The sequence below is a fragment of the Sporobolomyces koalae genome, assembly GCF_050403365.1.
Source record: "Sporobolomyces koalae JCM15063 DNA, S_koalae_JCM15063T_v1_ctg10, whole genome shotgun sequence".
NCBI lineage: Eukaryota > Fungi > Basidiomycota > Microbotryomycetes > Sporidiobolales > Sporidiobolaceae > Sporobolomyces > Sporobolomyces koalae.
The window spans coordinates 313,012-331,986 of NW_027481761.1; the positions used below are offsets into that span (position 1 = coordinate 313,012).

Here is an 18,975-nt window from a genome sequence, read left to right on the forward strand (position 1 = left end):
TCTGCGAGAAGCCCCAGAACGATCGACGCACTAGGCCAAAGTCCCACTGAACAAAAGTGCCAACGGCGATGCCGGTTCCCTCCACTTCGAGCCGACCTCCGCCTCCAGTCACCCTCCAGGTGCTCGACTCGGCGATCCCCGTTTTGAAACTGGTCCAGTCCGTATCAGCCGCGTCGTTCTCCGTTTTCAGCTTGATCCACCTCTCGGCCCCGCTCTCGGCGCTCTTACCTTGTCGCCCTCGGTACATCGCCTCGCCCGAGAACCGCGCAAACGGGATCCTCCTGATTGGCAGGGAACTGTATCAAGGGCAATGGTCAGAACCGGTACTCGTGTATGGCAGCCTTGCCTTTCACGTTGCGTCGGGCGTTTTGCATCGTTGGCTTCGACTCGTACAAGCTACCGAACGCAGGAAATGGAAGCGCGAGCTCGTCAAGGACGAGTTGAGACACGCTGCTGTCGACATTGAGACCAAGCATTGCAACGACGAAGACACGAACGCGCTCAATCAAGGTGAACAAGAGCTTCTCGTCGAAGAACTCGAACAACTCGACGAACTGCCCGAGTTGCCACTCGTACGCGACTCGATTCTCGACGAGGACGAACTCGTACCTCGAACTCCTCGTCTTACATCCCACCAAATCACCGGCTATGTCCTCGTACCGATCGTGTGGCATCATTTGTACCTGCACCGCATCCTGCCCGCTTCCCCTTTGCCTCCCATTTCGGCACTCTCGCCGAGTTTCTTCAACTACACGTTCACGAGCGTGTCTCTGAACCACTCGTCTCTCGTATTGCGTTCACTGTCTACCATGGCATACGCTTCACTCGCTTCGATCGCAACGTACCACGCGATCGTCGGGATCAGGATCCTCTCAGATCCCACCGCACCGAGATCCTTACAACCGAAACGACCCAAAAGTGGTCCTGAATCGAGACGAAGAAGGTTGACTCGAGGTAGGGAATGGCAGGCCGTGTGGATCGCAGTCGTGACGGGCGTTGGAATCGGGACGGCAAGGATCGCAGGGTACTTGGGAGGCGAGAGAATCGTGGGAACTCCCAATTGGATCCATTCGAGAATGGATCATGTGCTCCGCAAAGGTTGGGGTATGACCCGATAGTAAAAATTACAGTCAAAACTACGACCGACTGCACATTCAATCATAGTTGAACTTGATCGAGTGAGAAGCCATCGTGATCTCTCCACCTCGGTACGAACCCCTAAACAGAAGCGCAATCGAGTCAACATTCAAGCACCTCATTGCGCAAAATCGGGGAAAGATTTTTACCTCTTCTTCTTGTTCTTCTCCTTTGTGAACCCTTTCCCTCTCGTGACGATCAGATCGGCACTCGCCTTGGCTCCATAGTCCGACATGCCGGCAGGTCGCGCCGCGAACGAGTTGTCCATCAAACGCACGTCCGTGAACGTGACTTCCTCGGCCTTGACCCGCCGGAACCGTTCGGCGGGTTGTCGACCTCCTTTGCCCTTGGCGGCATCATCTCGTGGAGAAGGTGCAGGCGAGTCCGACACTCCGTGCCATCGAATCGCAGGGGTTGAGCTTCCCGAGGCGGAAGGAGTCGACGTCGACGTCGATGCGGCGACGACCGGAGTCGGAGGCGCCGGGACAGTCTTTGCTTTCTTGGCGGCGGGTGGTGCAGAGTCGTCCTTCTTCTTGGTCTCCTTGTCGTCGTCAGAGTCCGAGTCCGAGTCGGAAGAGTCGGAATCACTCGAAGACGAGGAAGACGAGGATGAAGAGGAAGAGGAAGAGGACGAAGAAGCGGCTTTGCGCTTCTTGCTGTTCACGGCAGCAGGAGTCGAGGGGGCGATCGGGGCAGAGACGGGAGCGGGACTCGGTTTCTTGGCCTTGACAGCTTTGTCAGACTCGTCGTCCGAGTCGGAGTCGGAGGAGGACGAGTCGGAATCGGAGGAAGAAGACGATGACGACGAGTCGGAAGAAGCTTTGACCGCTGTCGCAGCTGTTGCGTAAAGCAGGCAATTCATGAGCATTTGGAAGTCACTGGGAAGGGGAAAGAGTCGTCGGCTGACCTTTGGGAGTCTCGTCCTCGTCGCTGCTGTCGTCGCTCGAAGAGCTGTCGTCACTGCTGCTGCTGCTGTCGGCCTTCTGTTCCCGTTCGGCTTGCACGGCTTCGAGCACGGCTGCAGGCAAGACTTCCTTCTCGACCTCCTTCTCGGAAGCGCTGTCGTCGGAATCCGAATCGGAATCGGAATCGGAATCTGAATCCGACGAAGAAGAAGAGGACGAATCCGAGTCGGAAGAGTCGTCGATCGTGACAGTTCCAGGAGCGTCTGGCTTGGTCTTGAGCGACTTTTTGGCGCTTCTGATCCACGCGAGGAAGGAGTGGAGCACAAGAGTCGGTTGTCAGGAACAAATCTCTCTCTGCCAGATTCGAGCTCGGAGACAGAGAGATGCTACTCACTGTTCTTTGCCAAGTTCGAGCTTGGCACGGACGAGACTGATCAGTTCCAATCCAGAGAGATCCTTCGATTCGGTTTCAGCTTGCGTTCCGTTGAGAGTGAGGCTCGGGACGACGGTCGAGTTCCATGGCTGTTTGTTGAGCTCCTTGACCAGTGCGGAAGTCGACTTGGACAGGTTGTGAGCGCGCAAGAAGGCGAGAACGAACAGGTGCGTTTCTGAATCAACGAAAGTCTCGCTCATCTCGTCAGCCCGTCTGTATACTGGAGACATACTGCACCGTTAGCAAACTCACGGCGCAAAGCTTCTTCCCGTTCTTGCGACATGTTGGGCGAGCGAGCAGGCGAGAGAGTTCGGAAAGCGGGACAAGCAAAGCGAAAAAATGCCCCTGTAAATTTCTTGAAAGTTTCCAAATTTCCCCGACAAGGTATTATTCGAAAACTAGAGACACCGACAGCGACCGACAGGTACAACTATACAGAGTAGACAAGAGTGAGACAGAAAAAAAACAGGTGGTGTTCCGGAATCACGACAGACTGGCAAGAGAACCTCAAGCACTGTATCCTCTATCGCCTGTTTCTTGAGAGAAAATACGGGGAAGATTACGGGTCAGCATACCCTGTCAAGCGATCACACACTCGAGCGTGTGACTTGGACTGACCGCCTAGCGTCCTGAACATGTTTTTTCCTCCATCTGTCTCGACTTCAAGCTTCATCGCTCCCTCATTGTTCGTGGCAATGTTAGTCAGGATGTCCAAGTAGTCTGAATCCGAGATTCCCATCGACTGGAACGGGTTCGGTTGGTTGTGTTCCCCTCCTGGTGATCCCGACGTTGCGAGCGAATTGGTTGCTGTGAACACGGATTGGGCGACCGCATCGCGCACTTCATCGTTGGTGAATCCAAGCGCTCGCGGTACTTCAGCGAGCTGCTGAATCAGTTTGAGGTGAGGCAGGTGGCGCTACTCGGAGTAGGGGGCAGCGTGCGCGTGCAAGTCTCAGTCAGGAGTTTCGCTCGTATCAGACTTTTCTTCACCGACTCACATCAAGCATGCCTCGCAAGTTTTGCTTCGTGAAGGGCTTTGGCAGCACGTCCGTCATGCCTGTGATCGGCAAACATGAGTTAGACACATTCATGCTGCGAGAGAACCAGGTCATTCCTACCATGGGAGAAATAGGTCATGACATCGTGAGGACCCGAATTGCTCGTCATTGAGACAATTGGCGTTGTCGCATCGAACTGTCGAATCATCGAGGTAGCTGAGACCCCATCGAGGTTCGGCATGACAATATCCTGCAGGGCGAAAACTGGGTCAGCTCCAGCGGGTACCGCGAGAGAAAGTGGGGCAGAGATTGACCATGAGCACGAGATCGTATTTTTGCATCTTCATCTTGTTGACCGCACTGACTCCATCGACCGCGACATCGATATCGCATCCAAACACTTCAAGGAACTTGCTGCTGAGCTTCCTGCACACCGAGTCGTCTTCGACCAGCAACACTCGTGGAGGGACCGCCCATCCCGGCACGTTCGATTCCCGTCGTTGTCCGACCATACCCGGCCGTGAACCCGGCGGTGCTCCTCCTGATCGACTTGCTGCAGATCCTGCAGTGCTTGATTGATTCGGGTCGCCTGCCGATCCCGGCGGGGGATTCGACGGACCGGAGGAGTGCGGATGGTCGTACACCGGTGGCGCGTTGTGCTGAAATTGAGACATGGATTGTGCTGGAGAATGACCGGCATTCGGGTTCGCAGCAGATGCGTTCGACGCCGGTTGAGGTTGATGCTGATGTTGCGACTGTGACTGTTGCTGCTGCTGAGATGTCTGAGGTCGGTTGTCGTTCCGTCGATCATCCTCCGGGAGTCGACCAAAGTGAAAGTTTCCGAAATCTGGAGGGGGGCCGGGCACCGGCATGGGCGGGAACGTGGCTCCCGACATCGAGGCGCGACGTGACAGGTCTGCCATCTGATCGTACGAAGCGCGAGCAACCTCAGTGTACGAGGTAATGAGCTTCTGTGCTTGCGACGATGGCACGAATGGAGACGTTGGGTCTTGCGATTTCGTCGCTTTTTGATCTACTCGGGCAACTTGGTCTCAGAAGAGTCTTCACACGAGTGAAAAATACGAAGCAAGCCATACCTGCTTCGAGGCTGACGAGGTACTGGATGATGTTCTGCATAAGCTGGTCTTGGGCGACCATGTTGCGCTGAAAGTTCATCATCTCGCCGATCACAGCCTGGTAGTCTGCGCTCAGGTTGCTCATGTGTTGCTGCATCGCCTGTTGCGTGCGCATGAGCGCGTCGAGTTGCGACTGGTACGCGTTGCCGTCGAAGCCGTTGCCCGACAAGTTGTGATCCATTGCGCCGTTCGAGCTGGACGGAGGCGCGACTGGAGTCCCCGTCGAAGTGTTCCCTCGACCTCGGGCGGCTGCGTTTAGCTGCTTCTTGGCGGCCGGAGCTTTGCGCTGTCATTCAGAGCAAGAGTGTAAGTTCGATACATACCAACCAGGGCCATCGAGGAGGCGAAGCTTGCCTTGATGTTTTCAAGACTGTCCTTTGTATCCATGCGGAAATTCGGATGTCGGAATTCCCAGGTCTGGGAGCAACAAACGAAGTTCAGTAATCGCGAACGAGCGCGGTCGCCAGCGCATCGGCTCTCGACTCACATTGTCGCCATAGCCAGGACCACCGTCTTCTGCTTGTTTCACCTTGTGGAAGTCGTACTTGTTGAGTTGACGAACGAACGAGGCAAAATTCGAGTGCTTGAAGTGCAGCGGGAGGATGTGCGTCGTAAACTGGTTCATATCCTGGATTGTAGGTCGATGAGACTTTCAGTGACTGTGCCCTCGTTCAAACTGAACGATCCAAAGGCTAGAGCATACCTTGACGACGAACGAGTCTCCGTGGTAACCCCAACTAACCACGTCCTGGAACTGGCCATCTTCGAGCATCCGGTACAGCTTTTTGACAAACTCGCTCGCGCCCCCTTTCGTCTTGGCCGTGGCCGTTCCTGCACCACTCTGACTCGCCGTGTCTGAATCGGGTTTCACATCCTCGTCTTCGTCGTTCAGAATCGCCTGTGCCGCAGTGCGTTTTGTGCCTTGCGATTGCGACAGTTGCTGTTGCTGCTGCTGTTGTTGTTGCTGCTGCTGGGACAGAGGTGGACCACCATGCGAAGATCCTGGAGGGGCAGGATAGTGCGAAGGGTGTAGATTGTGCGGCGGGTACGGATGTTGAGACTGCGAGGGTCGTCCATATGGATCTTGCATGGGACCCGAATGATTATAGCCTTGCATTGCGACGCTAAGGGTTCACCGGAACGAGGTCGACAAGTGTCGATGGGGAACTGCTCGCGGGACGATTCGATCTCGTCAGGTAGCGAGTAAGTGAGTGGACCCGGTCGCTAGTTGGACTGACTCGATGGTAGACAGGTGAAAGTGTTGGGTGACGGTCCGTCTGCAGAGTGCGTGGGTTGAGGATGTGATCAGGGGTGACCGGTGATCACGAAGTCCTGCTCGCTGTGATGCGAGGCGGGGGTGGGATGCCAATTGCGGGTCTTGTGAGTGCGCGACGCGAGAGGTTCTTGAGACTATCTCTTGAGAAGACCGAAGAAATGATAGGGGCGGGTCAGAGGAAGTCGAGGCCTTCGGGATGGGCATCTGCGCGTCGAACCAGGCGCACGTCTCCGACAAGTTCATTAGTACTAGTTTTTGGGTCCAACTCCAGATCCTACCCTTACGTGTAATGCACGACTGAAGCTCTCAAACCCCCTAGAAAAATTAAATTCGACGTGAATTGCGGACAAGCAAAGCCGAGGAGAGCGCGGAGATAATGATCATCATGCATCGATCGGAGCTCGCGTACGGGCATCTGTCTCTCCCTACCCGCTCATATGACATCTGCCTCTGCACCGTTGGCCCAGCTGCTCCATCGTGCGGACGAGCTCGTACGCGCGTTCAACTCGCACCACGCGTCCTCATTCAACTCGGTTCAGACGATCGCTTCGGCATGCTCGCAACTGCAGAACCTTCTTTCGCTGCCCCAAACTCCAGTTACGCGGTCGAGACCAGAAGGCGGCATGAGAGAGCGGGGTATGGCCAAGGTGCAAGAGACGATCGAAGAGTCGCTCCAAGGCGTACGGGAAGGGTTGGCCAAGATGGAACAGGACGTCGAGTTGCTCAAACAGCTCCTGTTTGAGGCCGACCTGTTCCTGAGTACGCCAAGTCTCGCGCTCCAACACGGCCTGAACCCGCGCGAGGCGTTGACGCACGTTTCGAGTCTGTACCATGACTACTCGTCCGAGATGATCCGGTTGAGGTGCGCTGTTCTCTCGCTCTGCTCGGCTGCGCCATACCAAACACAGCGCTGATACTATCCGGTGACGGCGAGGACAGGGAAGTGCTAGCCGACTTTACGTGTGAATCGATCACGCCCGACGAATTTGTCGCCGAATGGAGAACAATGAAAGAGGTCGACAAGGGCCAGGAAGCCGAACTGAGCGACCTCGTCGATGTCCTCGGGAGCTGGGGATCGAGCAGTGGCGGTGGGCTCGACGTCGACATGAGCTAGAGTGCATCGTGAGTATTTCTTGCTTCCTTCTAAATCTATAAGTTGCCCGTCTGAATCGTACTGTTCCGGCCCTTGTCTACAGCTCCCACTTGACGACCCTTTTCAACACTTCTACGAATCCTTCCAGTCCTTCCTTGTCCACTTCGTCGAACGCCTCGAGCCTCTCGCAATCAATATCGAGCACTCCAATTTTAACTTCCTGCTCGTCGCCTGCCGCGGTTGTCACTTTGATCGAGATGGGCACGACAATTTCGCTCTTGGTCACGCCATCGCAGGCAATGTGCCCAGGTCTCGCCTCGACGTCCGGCACAACGACCGTTTCGTTCTGAAGGAAGGCCGCAGCGCACACTCCGACCGGGCGCGACTTGGACGGCGGCGTAAGCGAGACGGACAGGCATGCGGGACGGCCATGAAAGGGACCGAGAAACAGTTGGGTCGGTGCTGGCGGTGGGGCTTCACTTGTCGGACCGGCGCTCGTCGAGGTAAGGAGAGACGGAATCAAATAGAAGCCTGCGCAAGGGGCGATATCGCCATCGTATGCATTGCGTCAGCTGGTGCACCTACCACGCGTCCCAGTCGAGAGTCACAAGAGTCGCGCACCGGCCCAGTTCACACGCTTGCCGTCTTCCTTGCCAAAGTTGCCCTCGGTGTAGTTCTCGTACGAGCCAAACAGGAGAGACGCCGCGTTCGAGAAGCACGTGACAAAGTTGGACGGGTCTTGTGGCGATGCGGGCGTTAGGAGGGCCGACAAGGTCGAGTTGACATGCTCGTAAAAGTCGCGCTTCGAGAGTCCTGAAGGCAGTGCGAGCGAGTCGGCGTGAGGCATGCTGCAAGCTTGTGTGCTGTAGGCGGTATGCGAGACGGGTGGGGCAGCAAGACGTTGAGCGAAACGTGATCACCGTGCAATACTGTAATTGTTTGGCGTATTAGTAATGCCAGTAAGTATTCTCCCCTCAGACTCGGCCGAAAGGGAGCGTTATAACTTCATCTCGCTCTTCCGGAGCAACTGCTTGCGCCTCTTCGGACGTTACAAATGTCGTTGACCTCGCATTTCGTGCCTCGACTGGCTGAACTGAACCTTGAATCTGCGCAGAGCCAGCCGCGCACCGATATCTTCTCCATTTTTCTCCGCGCACCGGCCCCGGACTGCCTCCACCGGTTCTCCAGCTTGTTTCGTACAGCGAGGGAGAAGAACATCGATCCATGACGATGTCCGCTTCGGTAACCGCTTCAGGAGCAACGGATCTTCTCGCTCCTCCTGTTTTTTTTTCTTCCCTCAAGCCTCGCGTTGCTCGCGCCTGTTCGCGTTCGAACCTGCTTCCGTTAGACTCGCTGCGCGAGGCAAACCTTAACTCTTTCCCTTCCTCCCAGATGGGTTGAGAGGCCATCTCTGCCTCTCTGCACTTTCACCTCGGTTCAGCTGTTCACAGAATGTCCGCAACACCTTCTCCTTCCAAAGGCTCTGATCCGGCTCCAGATTCGCCTCGACGCCCTCGTGCGAATGAAGATCGACAACTCTCGCAAAGCCGTGATCCAGTCTCTCGGTTGATCTCGTCTTCCGCCAATGTTCCCTCCCGGCAGCACAGCTCGTCCCCTTCCTTTCGACCCCCATCTTCCAAACGCCAATCGTCAACCACGTCGTCGGCTCCGTCTCGACACAGCTCGATCGGGTCAAAACTAGCTGGCAAACGTCCTTCGAACGCCCGGAGCTCAAGTTCTGCGACTTCGACTCGTCGCAAGCCTCGACCGCAGAATGTCGCTGGACCACCCGCGACGATCAACAGGTTCGAGTCGGAACGAGGCAGCGCTTCCTATGTCAGTGCCGGTCGGAATGGGGGAGGTACTGGCGGCGAGAGTAGCGCATCGGGAGGAGGGTCGAACGAGAAGCCATTGTGGGCCATGGGAGGGGTCTTTCCGCAGAAAGCGAGAAGGGGATCGAACGTGGCGCAAGGAGGCGCCCGGAACAGCGAGAGGAAGAGGAAAGACTCAAGTGCGTCAGAGTTTCGCGGCGGGAGGACCGGACGAGAAGGAACGAGTTCAATCGGTTCGGAACCACCTTCAATCTCTCGCAAGCGCAGGAACGCTGCGACACAGCTGGGTGATGAGGATCCGGAGACAATCGTTGAGCGAGCCGACCCATTCGAGCAATATGGAAGCGGTGACGACACGGATCACAGCGACAACACACAAACGAGCGACAGGTCCCGTATGTCGAAAGGAGGCAGCACGGCAAATCATCCAGTAAAGCGCCAAGATCAGGAAGAGGTCAATCGTCGCAATGAAATGCCGCGAGACGCATCTGAGCAGGATCCGATCGAGGAGAAGGCCGAACAGCTCAATCGCCCAATCTCGCCTGATACATCAGCTTCCGCACAACGAGAGCGGGAGCGGGAGGCAGACTACACCGACAAATTCGAAAAAGGGCGAGGCGAAGTCGAGGACGACAGTGTCGAGCAGCACCGAAAAGATCGAGAGGAAGAGGACGCATACGATGCGCGGTCTCGCACGAGCGGCCGCAGCAGCGGATCCGGAGCCGGCGATGATACGCCACAGGTCGGAGGGCAGCTCAACCAGAATGGCGACGAGTGGCAGGACGACATGGCTGCGCAAGAAGGACCGCCAATCCGTAACCTATGGGGCACGATCCGCTATGCGCTCAGGGAACCCATGGCAGAGTTCCTCGGTACCATGATTCTGGTCGTGCTCGGCATCGGAGCAGATTGCCAGACAAAGATCTCGGGCAACAATGTTCGTTCTTCCGCTTGGCTGTTTGAGGTAGCCCGATCAGCCGGTTCGCTAACCCTTCTTGCTTTCCTTTTTTTCCCCTCAAGGCCGGCGATTTTTCGAGTCAGAACTGGACTTGGGGCTTCGCAGTCATGACGAGCGTTTATGTTGCTGGAGGCATCTCGTAAGTCTCGCACTGCCTACTTCGACAGAAAACTACAGCTAACGAGCGGTTGCGCGCAGGGGAGGACACACGAACCCTGCGGTGACAGTTTCTTTGGCAGTCTTTCGCGGCTTCCCCTGGAAGGTTAGAAAATCACGAGCGCATTGCTTACCTGTCAATTTTTAAGCTCGGCTGACATTTTCATCTCTCATCTGCCACAGATGGTCCCGCGCTACATTCTGGCCCAGAGTGGGTACCTTCACTTGCTTTTCATCCTTCGCTGACACTGACCACCGTTGTGTCTATCAGTTCTCGGGGCATTCGTTGGGGCTCTCATGATTTATGGCAATTACAAACGCGCGATCCACCAATACGACCCATACAAGCGCATCCACGCTCAAGAGTACCCTCCACTCAATGCTTCAGGAACTCTGTTCTTTACGGCTCCGGCTGTCTCGGTTGGAACGACACCGCTAGGCTTCGCACAGTACGTAACGTCCTGCGTTCCTGCATGGCCCATCATTTGCGTCACGCTTACATTGTTGGCTGGTTGGTCAGGGAGATCCTCGCTGGAGGAGTCCTCATGATTGCAGTTTTGGCGCTCGGTGACGAAGTAAGTTTGATCCTGCTGTACTACCATTCTGTGCTGAGCGGTTTTCCCATCAGAATAACGCGCCACCAGGTGCTGGTCTAGGAGCCATCGTGTTGGGCTTCGTTGTTGTTGCGATCGGAATGTCCAACGTGAGGCGCATTCGTTCTCGCCTTCAGCAATTCTCTTTATCTGACCGTATCGACATCATATTGCAGGGTTTCATCTCTGGCTACGCGATTAATCCAGCGCGAGATCTGGGACCTCGGTTCGCTTTGTGGGCTGTCGGCTACGGCACGAAGGTTTGGACTCACGATAACTGCTGGTGGATATTCGGCGTGAGTCTCTGCTCCTCACTGCGCTCTACGAATAGTCTGCATCTTCATCATATGCTGATTTCAAAGGCCGACTCGAATTGTAGCCTCTGCTCGGACCTTTGGTTGGCTCTATCGCCGGCTGTCTCGCTTACGACTTGCTTATTTTCACTGGTCCTGGATCGTGAGGACAGGCTCTTCTTCCTTCGCTAAGCAATTCGCACTAACCTGGTTTTCGTAATAGCCCGGTCAACTGGTCGACCTACGAGCTCGCGGCGTCCGTCGGCTTGCCGCAAATGTACCGTCTCATGCGGAGGGCTGCTCATCCAAAGAGTCGACACACGCAAGCCGAGTATGAACACGACCTGGAGGCGACGCTACCTCAAGCGGTGTCAGTCATGGGCCGAGCCGAAATGTCTAGGCAAGATCGACCGGGCCGCCAGGGCTCGACAGAGCGCAAGGACCTCGAAGTCGTACAGCGCTGGAGAATGGGCAAGGCACGGGTCGATCGGCAGCAAGAGACGAATCGGGAGAAATACGAAGCTGTCAAGAGGCGCAACTTGGCGCAGATGAAGCAGGATGCGCAAGCGCGCCTAGATGCGATTGATGGCGCACACGAAGCGCAGGAAAACAACGAGGAAGCACTCGACACCTCGAAGGAAGGGAGCAACTCATAGGCGGAGTCAACGAGAGTCTCCGACTCACAAGTCACCGCTACCAACGTAAGAATCGATACTTATTAGACTCGATTAGGAATCTCGTTTCAATGGTCTTCTCTGTTGCTGTACACACCGCCTGCAACTATCGTTCACACCTTTCTGCTAATGCACGGCCCTCGACAATTCTTGGAGAGAATTAGTAAAGCTACGCGAAGTTCTGAGACACGTCAGCAGATCTCCCGAGAGATTTCAGATCTCAGTCGAGATGTACGGACATCAAGGTAGTGCTTTCAATTTCCCTCTACACAACGTATAGGAAGTGAGACGGTTCCGCCTTTGCCTTGCGAACAGATTCCGCTGCCGATATCGATCATTCTCGCTTCGCATCCCCCACACCACACCGACTTCGTCATGTCACAAGTCCGGCCAACGCCAGAGGTGTTGTCGCTGGTTGCGCCCGCCTCGTTCACCTGGATGCGCGTATTCCTATCACTGGTCGTGCTGCTCGTATTTCTCTTGATCGCCTTGTTTTCGCCGAAATCTGCCAAACCGATCTCCGTCAAGAAGGCGCGGAATGCGGTGCGGACTGTACTACTCGTTGGACCTCTGGCAAGCGGGAAGACTGGACTGTTCTCGAGGGTCAGTCGTCGAGTTGATTGATCCCGATCTATTGCCGCCTGTCGCTGATGCACGTTCAATCGCTGTAGCTCGTTTACGGCCAGCGAACTCAATCCTTCACGAGCATGAAGGAGAATGAAGGCGTCGTCAGCGTCAAGCGAGTGACAGCGGTAGCGAACGGGGAGAAGGCCGATGAGAAGGACGTGAGTCGCGATAGGCTGTCAGCTCATCCATCCTGCGCTCATTGTGCGGCTTGCTCAGGTCGTTACTGCCGAACTTGCTCGACCTTTGCACCTGGTCGATCTGCCCGGGCATCCTCGCCTGCGCACTCGCTCTCTCGCGCAATTCCTGCCAGCGGCAGACGGCATCGTATTCACCATCGACGCGCTGACAGGCTTGGCCGGCAAGAATGTGCGAGACGCTGGAGAGTACGTCTTTCATCCTGTATTGTCCGTTCCTCAGTTTCGCAGGATCGGGCTGACCAACCAAATTTCGGTGCGACAGGCATCTGCACGTGCTGCTGTCTCTCCTGTCTTTGCTCTCGAACCGTCGTCCTTCGACCGCTATGCCCCCTCTACTCATCCTGCTCACAAAATCGGATTTGCTCAACTCTGGATCATCTTCTTCCTCGACTCCGACCAAGACAAAATCTCCTACCCTCACGCTCGACCGCGCAAAGCAATCTCTCGCACGCGAACTCGAACGCAGACGTGCAGTCTCGACGGTTGGCAATTCTACCGCGGGAGCGAAACTCGAAGGACTCGAAGCGATCCCGACTGGAGCGTCCAACTCGTCCGTGTTGAGTTCGATCTTGGCTGCGTTTGGATTCGGGGCTTCAACCGTGACGACGGGTACGAATGAGAATGTCGAAGGGCTGCCGAGTGACGAAGCGGAATTGCTCTCGAACGAGCACGCGTTCCTGTTTGAAGGGGCATTCGAATGGGACAAGGTCGAACGAGCTCTCGGAATCGAGATCAAGTGGGCCCTCGCGAGCTCGTTCGACGAGACAAGTGAAGGACTCGTCAAGCTTTGGGATTGGGTTGAACAGGATCTATAATTTGTGCTTTCCAAATACCCTCGAATAAATAATCCTTGAATCCCACAATGCTGTACAACAAACCAAGGAACGACCATATCGTGCAACTAATAAACAATGATGGTATGGCTACAATTCGACTCGAGTCCAAACCATCTGTTCGACTGGCAATGCCGGTGGTTCTGCTTTGGGCGCGGTCTTGCGTACCCTTCTCCGCATCCTCTCGACAACTCGTCCTGCAATCCCGTCATCGGATCCGAAAGTACTCCTTCGATCTAGATGCGAGAGCGCTTTGTGTGCGATCGCAATGTCGAGCAACAAGCCGAGCTCCTTTTCGCGTTCGTGCCACGTTTTGCGCCTCGTAGGAGTTGGAGTTGGGGTGGTTGTAGTGCGAGATCTGAACGGAAGTCGATGTGTTTGTGTGCTGGCACGAGTCGTCGAATTGCGGTCCCGAATCGGTTCTCGATTGCCCGTCGCAATTGACGTCGGGCTTGTTGTAACTGTCGTCGTGCGAGGAGTCGGTACTACAATCCAATGTGGAGTGGTAGGTACGACCTCGGTCCAAACGAGCTTGGATGATGTTGATTTGCTCGATGCCTTGTCTGTCGCAGCAGATGATGAGGGCGAAGACGAGGACGAGGACGAAAATGAGGGCGATGGCGAGGACGATATCGGGAACAATGCTAACGACGAGGAGTAGGACGAGGTCGCCCGGGCTGTGGCACGAGTCGTCGTCACTGAGCTTGCCGTCGAAACACTCGCTCGCGTCGAAGCGGATTGGGTAGCAAGTGAAGTTCGCATGCTTGTTGCCGATGACACAAGACTGGAAGAAAGCGACGACAACACCGGCGGTGACACAGTCGAAGAACGCGTGATAGGCGCTTCAATGAAAATGTCGTCCTGCGCGCCATCGAAGAAGCTACGTAGGCAAGCAAGAGTCAATCCGAGCCCCAAAGACGGTATCGAGAACGATTAGCTGACCCGAAAGTGTCATGATACCCCGGTCGGTCATAGTTGGACGTAAAGGGCACATTGACCGGATAATTGTAGGTCGAAATTAGACGCTTGGCTCCCTTTGTGCAGTCTTCGCGAGAATCAGGGCAGTAGACCGGATCGCTTGGAGTTGCAATGGGTAAAGCATCTGGAGCTGTGTCCGTGATCTTGCAGCGGAACTGTCCAAAGAAGGATAGTCAGTTTATGCGGCAAAGTTGCGATTTGGCAGCAAAATATTTACAGGAGTGTGGTAGGCATTGGCGGTGCCTGTCTGAGGACTCCAGACCCATCCACAAATGCAGTAGTCGCCGGTGCATGCAGGCATTTTGGCCGGGATCGAGAAGGTCGTATTGCGGGTCCACACGCATGTCTGTTGAACAGAAATGATGACAAAGTCGTCCATCGTGGCGAGATTGGGGTCCATTACATCGGCAACTGCGGAGACCGTGAGGAGGTAAGGCCCGCGATGTCTTGTAGGCAGGAACGCGAGGAAGCGTGGCGAAACTTGGAACTCACTTCCAATCGCACAGCCGCTCAAGAGCTCTTTGTTGACCTCTACAGCTTCAGGATCGGCATGGTACGGTCCCGGATCGTCGCATGCAACATTCCCATTCGGGTCGCTCCCGTCATATGTAGTGTACTCTGGCGCACAGGCGATCTCGAGGGTGAAGTTCCCACCGGCGGGCAAGAGCGCAATTTCGCCGTCTTCCGGAGGCGCATTTCGTACTTTCGGCCCGCGAAACCACTGTGTTGATTCCTCAGAGAGGGTTAGCGCCCGAGCGAGAAGACTAATTGAGCAAGAAAGCTTTGGGGGCGCGCCAGGACTCACCCAATCGTCGTACTCGAGGCCGGGACCGAGCGGTGCGACCGGATTTTCGCCGAGGTCTGGATACTGCAGAGGACCACCGTACATCGACTTGAGAAATGGACTGGAAGCGATTCGATGCGGCGTGAGTCTCGACGAGCGCGAATGAGTTCAAGGTGAATCGACAGCACTGACCTCATATGAGCTCGACCAGCGGCTACAAGCGCCGACAGCACAATGGCTTTGTGCATGATGCAGCTGGCGACGCAGGGAGTACAGGTAGTGAAAGAGAGAGGCCGAGCGAGAGTGAAAGCCCAACAAATGCAAATAAAGTTGAAATGCTCGGTCGGACGCAGCGCGACGCGTCGGATCGTCGGTCGGACCTTCGATCGCAAATTCAGTGCATCGCTTCAATCCGACAATACAGATGTACGCTTCTGCAAGACTCAGAGGGCACGCTGAAGACGTCACTGTCAGCCGACACACACCGAAAGGAGCAAAAAGGGTATCGTTCGAGTTTGATTGACAGATCGCGCAAGGTATAATTGAATTTGGTACGAAAACGTAAGAGTAGGAGAGGACTATCAGAAAAGTTTGATATGCTGGGAAAACACGCGATTAAGAACACCTAGAAAACGAAATAGCGGAAGCGCAAGAGACCCTTTTCCTTCCTTCAGAAGAATCCACCGAGGCCGAGCAAGAGTTCGGCGCATTCGCGCTCATCGTCAGCAGCCTTGATGGTATCCTTCGCGTCGGTCGCGCGCCTGTGTGTAAAGTATTCACTCGACGGCGAATCGACCGTCGCGAGGGAATCGACCGTCGACGCGGTCGAGGTGGACGAGAAGGACAGGTCGGCCATCGATTCGTCCGTGTCGATCGAGATGTTGGACGCGAGGCCCGAGGAGCGTCGTCGCTTGGTCGCGCGCTCTTTGACGGGATCTTGAGATTTCCGTTGAGCGGGAGCGGACGCCAACGCGATTCCGTCACTGATGATGCTCGCTCGCTTGCGTTCGAGCGCAGTCACGGCGCATGCGTTCTCATTGCCACTCCTGACCAATTCTGCCGCCTGGTTCAACGAAGGTGATTTGCGAGGGATCGTGCGCGACGAGAGCGGGGCAGAAAGAGGAGAGAAGGGGTTCGAGCGAGCATGCGCGTTGGCAAGCGAAGTCGAGATCGACAAGTGCGCCGAAGACGGGGACGGAGTAGACGTTCCATTGTACGAGTTTGACCGCAAGAGAGCAGCGCGGGCTTTCACTTTCGAAGGATCTCCCCCGGTCCCTGCGGATCCTTGTTGGGCGAGATTGATAGTGGCGCCGAGAGAGTGCGAGTGCTGCAGTGTCGGCCGTTTGCCCGCGAAAGCCGACGGCACGAATGAACCCGAATGATCTTCCTCGTCCGAATATTCTCCGGCAGTAGTGAGCGAGGCCGAGAGCGTCGCGAGCTTGTTGTCAAAGATACGCGTTCGAGGGATTGGTGCCGGAGACGAAGCCGAGGGAGGGTCGCTCTGCATGTGCTGGAGAAGATCTTCGGCTGCCGCTTTCCTGGCACCCTGAGCGTCCTGACTCCTGTATCCTTCGTTTTCCTTCTGTGCGCCAGTCTCTGCCGATTCAAGAGCAACCGACGAGACCTGCCTCTCTGCGTTCTCTTCCCGCTCGAAGAGATTCGAACCGCAGCGGCGGGCCGTCAGATTGTTGCCGTTCGAGCTCGACAGGGGCTGACAGCCGACCGATGCCGACCGATACGGTGCAGAAGTCGATCGCTGGGTCTTTGGTGGCGATGGAGGGAAATCGAACGCATGCGAGAGGGAAGGCGTGCGAGCGACTGGAGCGTGAGAGCCGAGTGGCCGTTTGCGGACATGCTTTTTGGCGGCAATAATACTCGAGTCAGATGCGCGATGAACGAAGATGGGTTGCTGGACCGTCGCAGTCGTGGACGAGGAAAGGAAGCTCTGATACGGCGCGCCCCCAGGTTGCTCGGTCGAAGGATACGAGTAAATGTACGGTTTTGCTACAGGTTCTGCAGGCCGGACGTCGTTACGGTACGCGGGTGCCGTGTTCTCCTTGTTGGTTGAAGCGACCGGAGCGTGCGAGTACAGGTCGGACGAAGAGAGCAAAGCTTTGATCGACGCCGAGGATGGTGGAGTCGATACGGATGGCGGGCGGCTCGGAGCCGGCAGCGAGTACAACGAGGCTTGCGGTGGGCGCGCAGGCGACGAAGAAAAGGAGAGCGTGACGCCTTCGAGGTCTTTCGGGGACGCGAGGTCGCCACTCGCAACCGAGCTGCTTCCTGCCACGGACGACGCCGAGGACGAGTCTTTCTTGTCCTTCTGCCTGCAGACACAGATGACACCAGCGTCAGTGGGCACTGAACTGGAGGGACGCCCGAAAAAAACAATCCCAAGTCGCGGGGAGTTCGGTCGCGACACGAAACTCGGGACGCGAAGGTCAACGCCAAAAACAAAAACAACCGAGCGTACCTGCGGTTCTGGTACCACACTTGGATTGCGCGATTGGTCATACCGAGTCTCTGCGCGATCTTGGCACGCTCTGGCTGGTCCGGACGCTGCTTCTTGCGGTACTCGTCTTCGAGGATCGCGAGCTCTGTCGGAGTCGTGCGGCGACGGCGCTTTGGGATCAACGGGTTCTCGGCGGTGCCTGTAGCCGCCTTGTTCTGAGCGTTGTCGGTAGTAGATGCCGCATGAGGCGAAGGAGCGGGGTCGACGCGCTGAACGGCGGCGAGAGTTGAAGGAGCTGCGGGTACGGGCAAAGTGTCGATTCGCGGTCGAGTCGCGGCTGGAGGATGGGAGGCAGGCAATGCAGGCAGATTGCTGTACGACTGTGGTGCGGCCTGGCAGGTGTCTGTAGCGGAAGAGGCGCGAGGAGGCGATTGCATCGAATGTTTTGTTGTTCGAGGAGGAAGCGTCGAGGACCGGCTGTGGGAAGAGTGCGCGAGGCGAGAAGGGTATCGTGCCGTGTGGGCGTGGGATCGCTCAGCGTCAAGCTGTGCAGTGAAAGTGGACGTAAAGAGAGACGGTGGGATGGAGGAGAGGGAAAAGTTGAGAGAAAGCGTTGCGAGATGCGCGAGCGCGGCGGGCGTCCGGGCGCGTCGCTGTTCGATCGGGGCGGCACGCTCGGTCGCGACTCGGACTGCATCTACTCGCCTCGAGGCACGTCGACAATCAACATGCAGGCGCGACCCCTCTACGGCGGTGCCATCGCGTGCACACTCCCGTCGCGCTTCCTCGACGCCAGGTCAGTCTCGGTCATCCCACACGCGACTCCTACTTACCCGCCTGCTCATTCAACTTGTCCCCGTTGCCTGCGCTCGATCCTCGTAGCGACCTGCGCCAAGTGCCCGACACACAAGAAGTCTTCCTCGCGCCCGATTCCGACCTCAGTCTGATCGTCGAGGTCCTCGAACTCGTCACGGAGCAAGGCGCAGCCGACAGTCTCGAAGCAGCAATCAAGTAGGCGACTGGTTCAGCCCGTCGTGACTTGCTACAGCACGCGGTCGCTGACCTCGACTCGCACCATGCACAGATTCCACTTTGCCTCGCTCGCTCACGACAACACGGCGCTCTCGTCCGAGATCGAAACGATCGAGCTACCGGGACCCTCGACGGCACCAACAGACTCGTCTCAACCGACAGTGCAGGGGCCGACCGTCGTGACTGGCGTTCAGACCGTGTCCAAGTTCAATCGACCTGCCGAAGAAGCCGATACTGTCCTGATTCAGTTTGCTCTGTGGCGGATTCCGAGCAAGAATGCCGACGTGACACTGTGTGTCAACTATCCCGTCAAGATGGGCGAGACGGGAGAGACTCGGGATCCCACTGAGGCGAAGACGGTGTTCGAGGAGGCAGTGAGATCGTTCGCGATCAAGGATTTCGGCCTGTTTGCCGGTTGACCGGACGTGCTCCATGCACTCTTGGGCCATGTATATACAGAGCAACAAAAAATCGAGGTTGACTTGCGCGATCACGTGCAATAGGCCGTGCACAGCTTGCCCGAGAGGATTGGAGAGGACGTGTCCCGCCCTTGATGCCTACATAGACGTTCTCGGAATACATTGTGCT

At 56.3% G+C, this 18,975-nt stretch overlaps 10 protein-coding genes across 10 annotated transcripts; 5 read left to right on the plus strand and 5 right to left on the minus strand.

Moving 5' to 3' along the window:
* Window positions 1-68: 68 nt before the first annotated feature.
* Window positions 69-1,118, plus strand: JCM15063_001527 (uncharacterized protein; the record flags this gene model as incomplete). The annotated part of the gene is made up of 1 exon (XM_076677790.1): window positions 69-1,118. One exon carries the CDS (start codon window positions 69-71, stop codon window positions 1,116-1,118), a length of 1,050 nt encoding a protein of 349 aa, XP_076535114.1.
* Window positions 1,119-1,154: 36 nt separating this feature from the next.
* JCM15063_001528 (nucleolar and coiled-body phosphoprotein 1 family protein) lies at window positions 1,155-2,758 on the minus strand (the record flags this gene model as incomplete). Its single annotated transcript, XM_076677791.1, has 5 exons — window positions 1,155-1,218; window positions 1,287-1,974; window positions 2,045-2,337; window positions 2,437-2,650; window positions 2,728-2,758. The coding sequence occupies 5 exons, from the start codon at window positions 2,756-2,758 to the stop codon at window positions 1,155-1,157; spliced, it is 1,290 nt and encodes a 429-aa protein (XP_076535115.1).
* A 276-nt stretch (window positions 2,759-3,034) lies between these two features.
* Window positions 3,035-5,726, minus strand: JCM15063_001529 (uncharacterized protein; the record flags this gene model as incomplete). The annotated part of the gene is made up of 8 exons (XM_076677792.1): window positions 3,035-3,391; window positions 3,474-3,532; window positions 3,594-3,723; window positions 3,788-4,506; window positions 4,571-4,895; window positions 4,964-5,026; window positions 5,097-5,237; window positions 5,313-5,726. 8 exons carry the CDS (start codon window positions 5,724-5,726, stop codon window positions 3,035-3,037), a joined length of 2,208 nt encoding a protein of 735 aa, XP_076535116.1.
* A 596-nt stretch (window positions 5,727-6,322) lies between these two features.
* On the plus strand, window positions 6,323-6,999 carry JCM15063_001530 (uncharacterized protein; the record flags this gene model as incomplete). The annotated part of the gene is made up of 2 exons (XM_076677793.1): window positions 6,323-6,747; window positions 6,825-6,999. 2 exons carry the CDS (start codon window positions 6,323-6,325, stop codon window positions 6,997-6,999), a joined length of 600 nt encoding a protein of 199 aa, XP_076535117.1.
* Window positions 7,000-7,075: 76 nt separating this feature from the next.
* Window positions 7,076-7,825, minus strand: JCM15063_001531 (L-methionine (R)-S-oxide reductase; the record flags this gene model as incomplete). Its single annotated transcript, XM_076677794.1, has 2 exons — window positions 7,076-7,509; window positions 7,600-7,825. 2 exons carry the CDS (start codon window positions 7,823-7,825, stop codon window positions 7,076-7,078), a joined length of 660 nt encoding a protein of 219 aa, XP_076535118.1.
* A 605-nt stretch (window positions 7,826-8,430) lies between these two features.
* Window positions 8,431-11,466, plus strand: JCM15063_001532 (uncharacterized protein; the record flags this gene model as incomplete). Its single annotated transcript, XM_076677795.1, has 10 exons — window positions 8,431-9,747; window positions 9,831-9,907; window positions 9,967-10,030; window positions 10,108-10,135; window positions 10,196-10,373; window positions 10,445-10,499; window positions 10,553-10,627; window positions 10,694-10,813; window positions 10,897-10,973; window positions 11,034-11,466. The coding sequence occupies 10 exons, from the start codon at window positions 8,431-8,433 to the stop codon at window positions 11,464-11,466; spliced, it is 2,424 nt and encodes an 807-aa protein (XP_076535119.1).
* Window positions 11,467-11,859: 393 nt separating this feature from the next.
* Window positions 11,860-13,123, plus strand: JCM15063_001533 (uncharacterized protein; the record flags this gene model as incomplete). The annotated part of the gene is made up of 4 exons (XM_076677796.1): window positions 11,860-12,087; window positions 12,156-12,269; window positions 12,328-12,494; window positions 12,571-13,123. 4 exons carry the CDS (start codon window positions 11,860-11,862, stop codon window positions 13,121-13,123), a joined length of 1,062 nt encoding a protein of 353 aa, XP_076535120.1.
* A 108-nt stretch (window positions 13,124-13,231) lies between these two features.
* Window positions 13,232-15,151, minus strand: JCM15063_001534 (uncharacterized protein; the record flags this gene model as incomplete). Its single annotated transcript, XM_076677797.1, has 6 exons — window positions 13,232-14,021; window positions 14,084-14,274; window positions 14,337-14,530; window positions 14,612-14,840; window positions 14,925-15,024; window positions 15,096-15,151. The coding sequence occupies 6 exons, from the start codon at window positions 15,149-15,151 to the stop codon at window positions 13,232-13,234; spliced, it is 1,560 nt and encodes a 519-aa protein (XP_076535121.1).
* A 422-nt stretch (window positions 15,152-15,573) lies between these two features.
* On the minus strand, window positions 15,574-17,792 carry JCM15063_001535 (homeobox domain-containing protein; the record flags this gene model as incomplete). The annotated part of the gene is made up of 2 exons (XM_076677798.1): window positions 15,574-17,230; window positions 17,377-17,792. 2 exons carry the CDS (start codon window positions 17,790-17,792, stop codon window positions 15,574-15,576), a joined length of 2,073 nt encoding a protein of 690 aa, XP_076535122.1.
* Window positions 17,793-18,083: 291 nt separating this feature from the next.
* Window positions 18,084-18,806, plus strand: MOG1 (Ran GTPase-binding protein MOG1; the record flags this gene model as incomplete). The annotated part of the gene is made up of 3 exons (XM_076677799.1): window positions 18,084-18,151; window positions 18,238-18,366; window positions 18,440-18,806. The coding sequence occupies 3 exons, from the start codon at window positions 18,084-18,086 to the stop codon at window positions 18,804-18,806; spliced, it is 564 nt and encodes a 187-aa protein (XP_076535123.1).
* Between the last annotated feature and the right edge of the window lie 169 nt (window positions 18,807-18,975).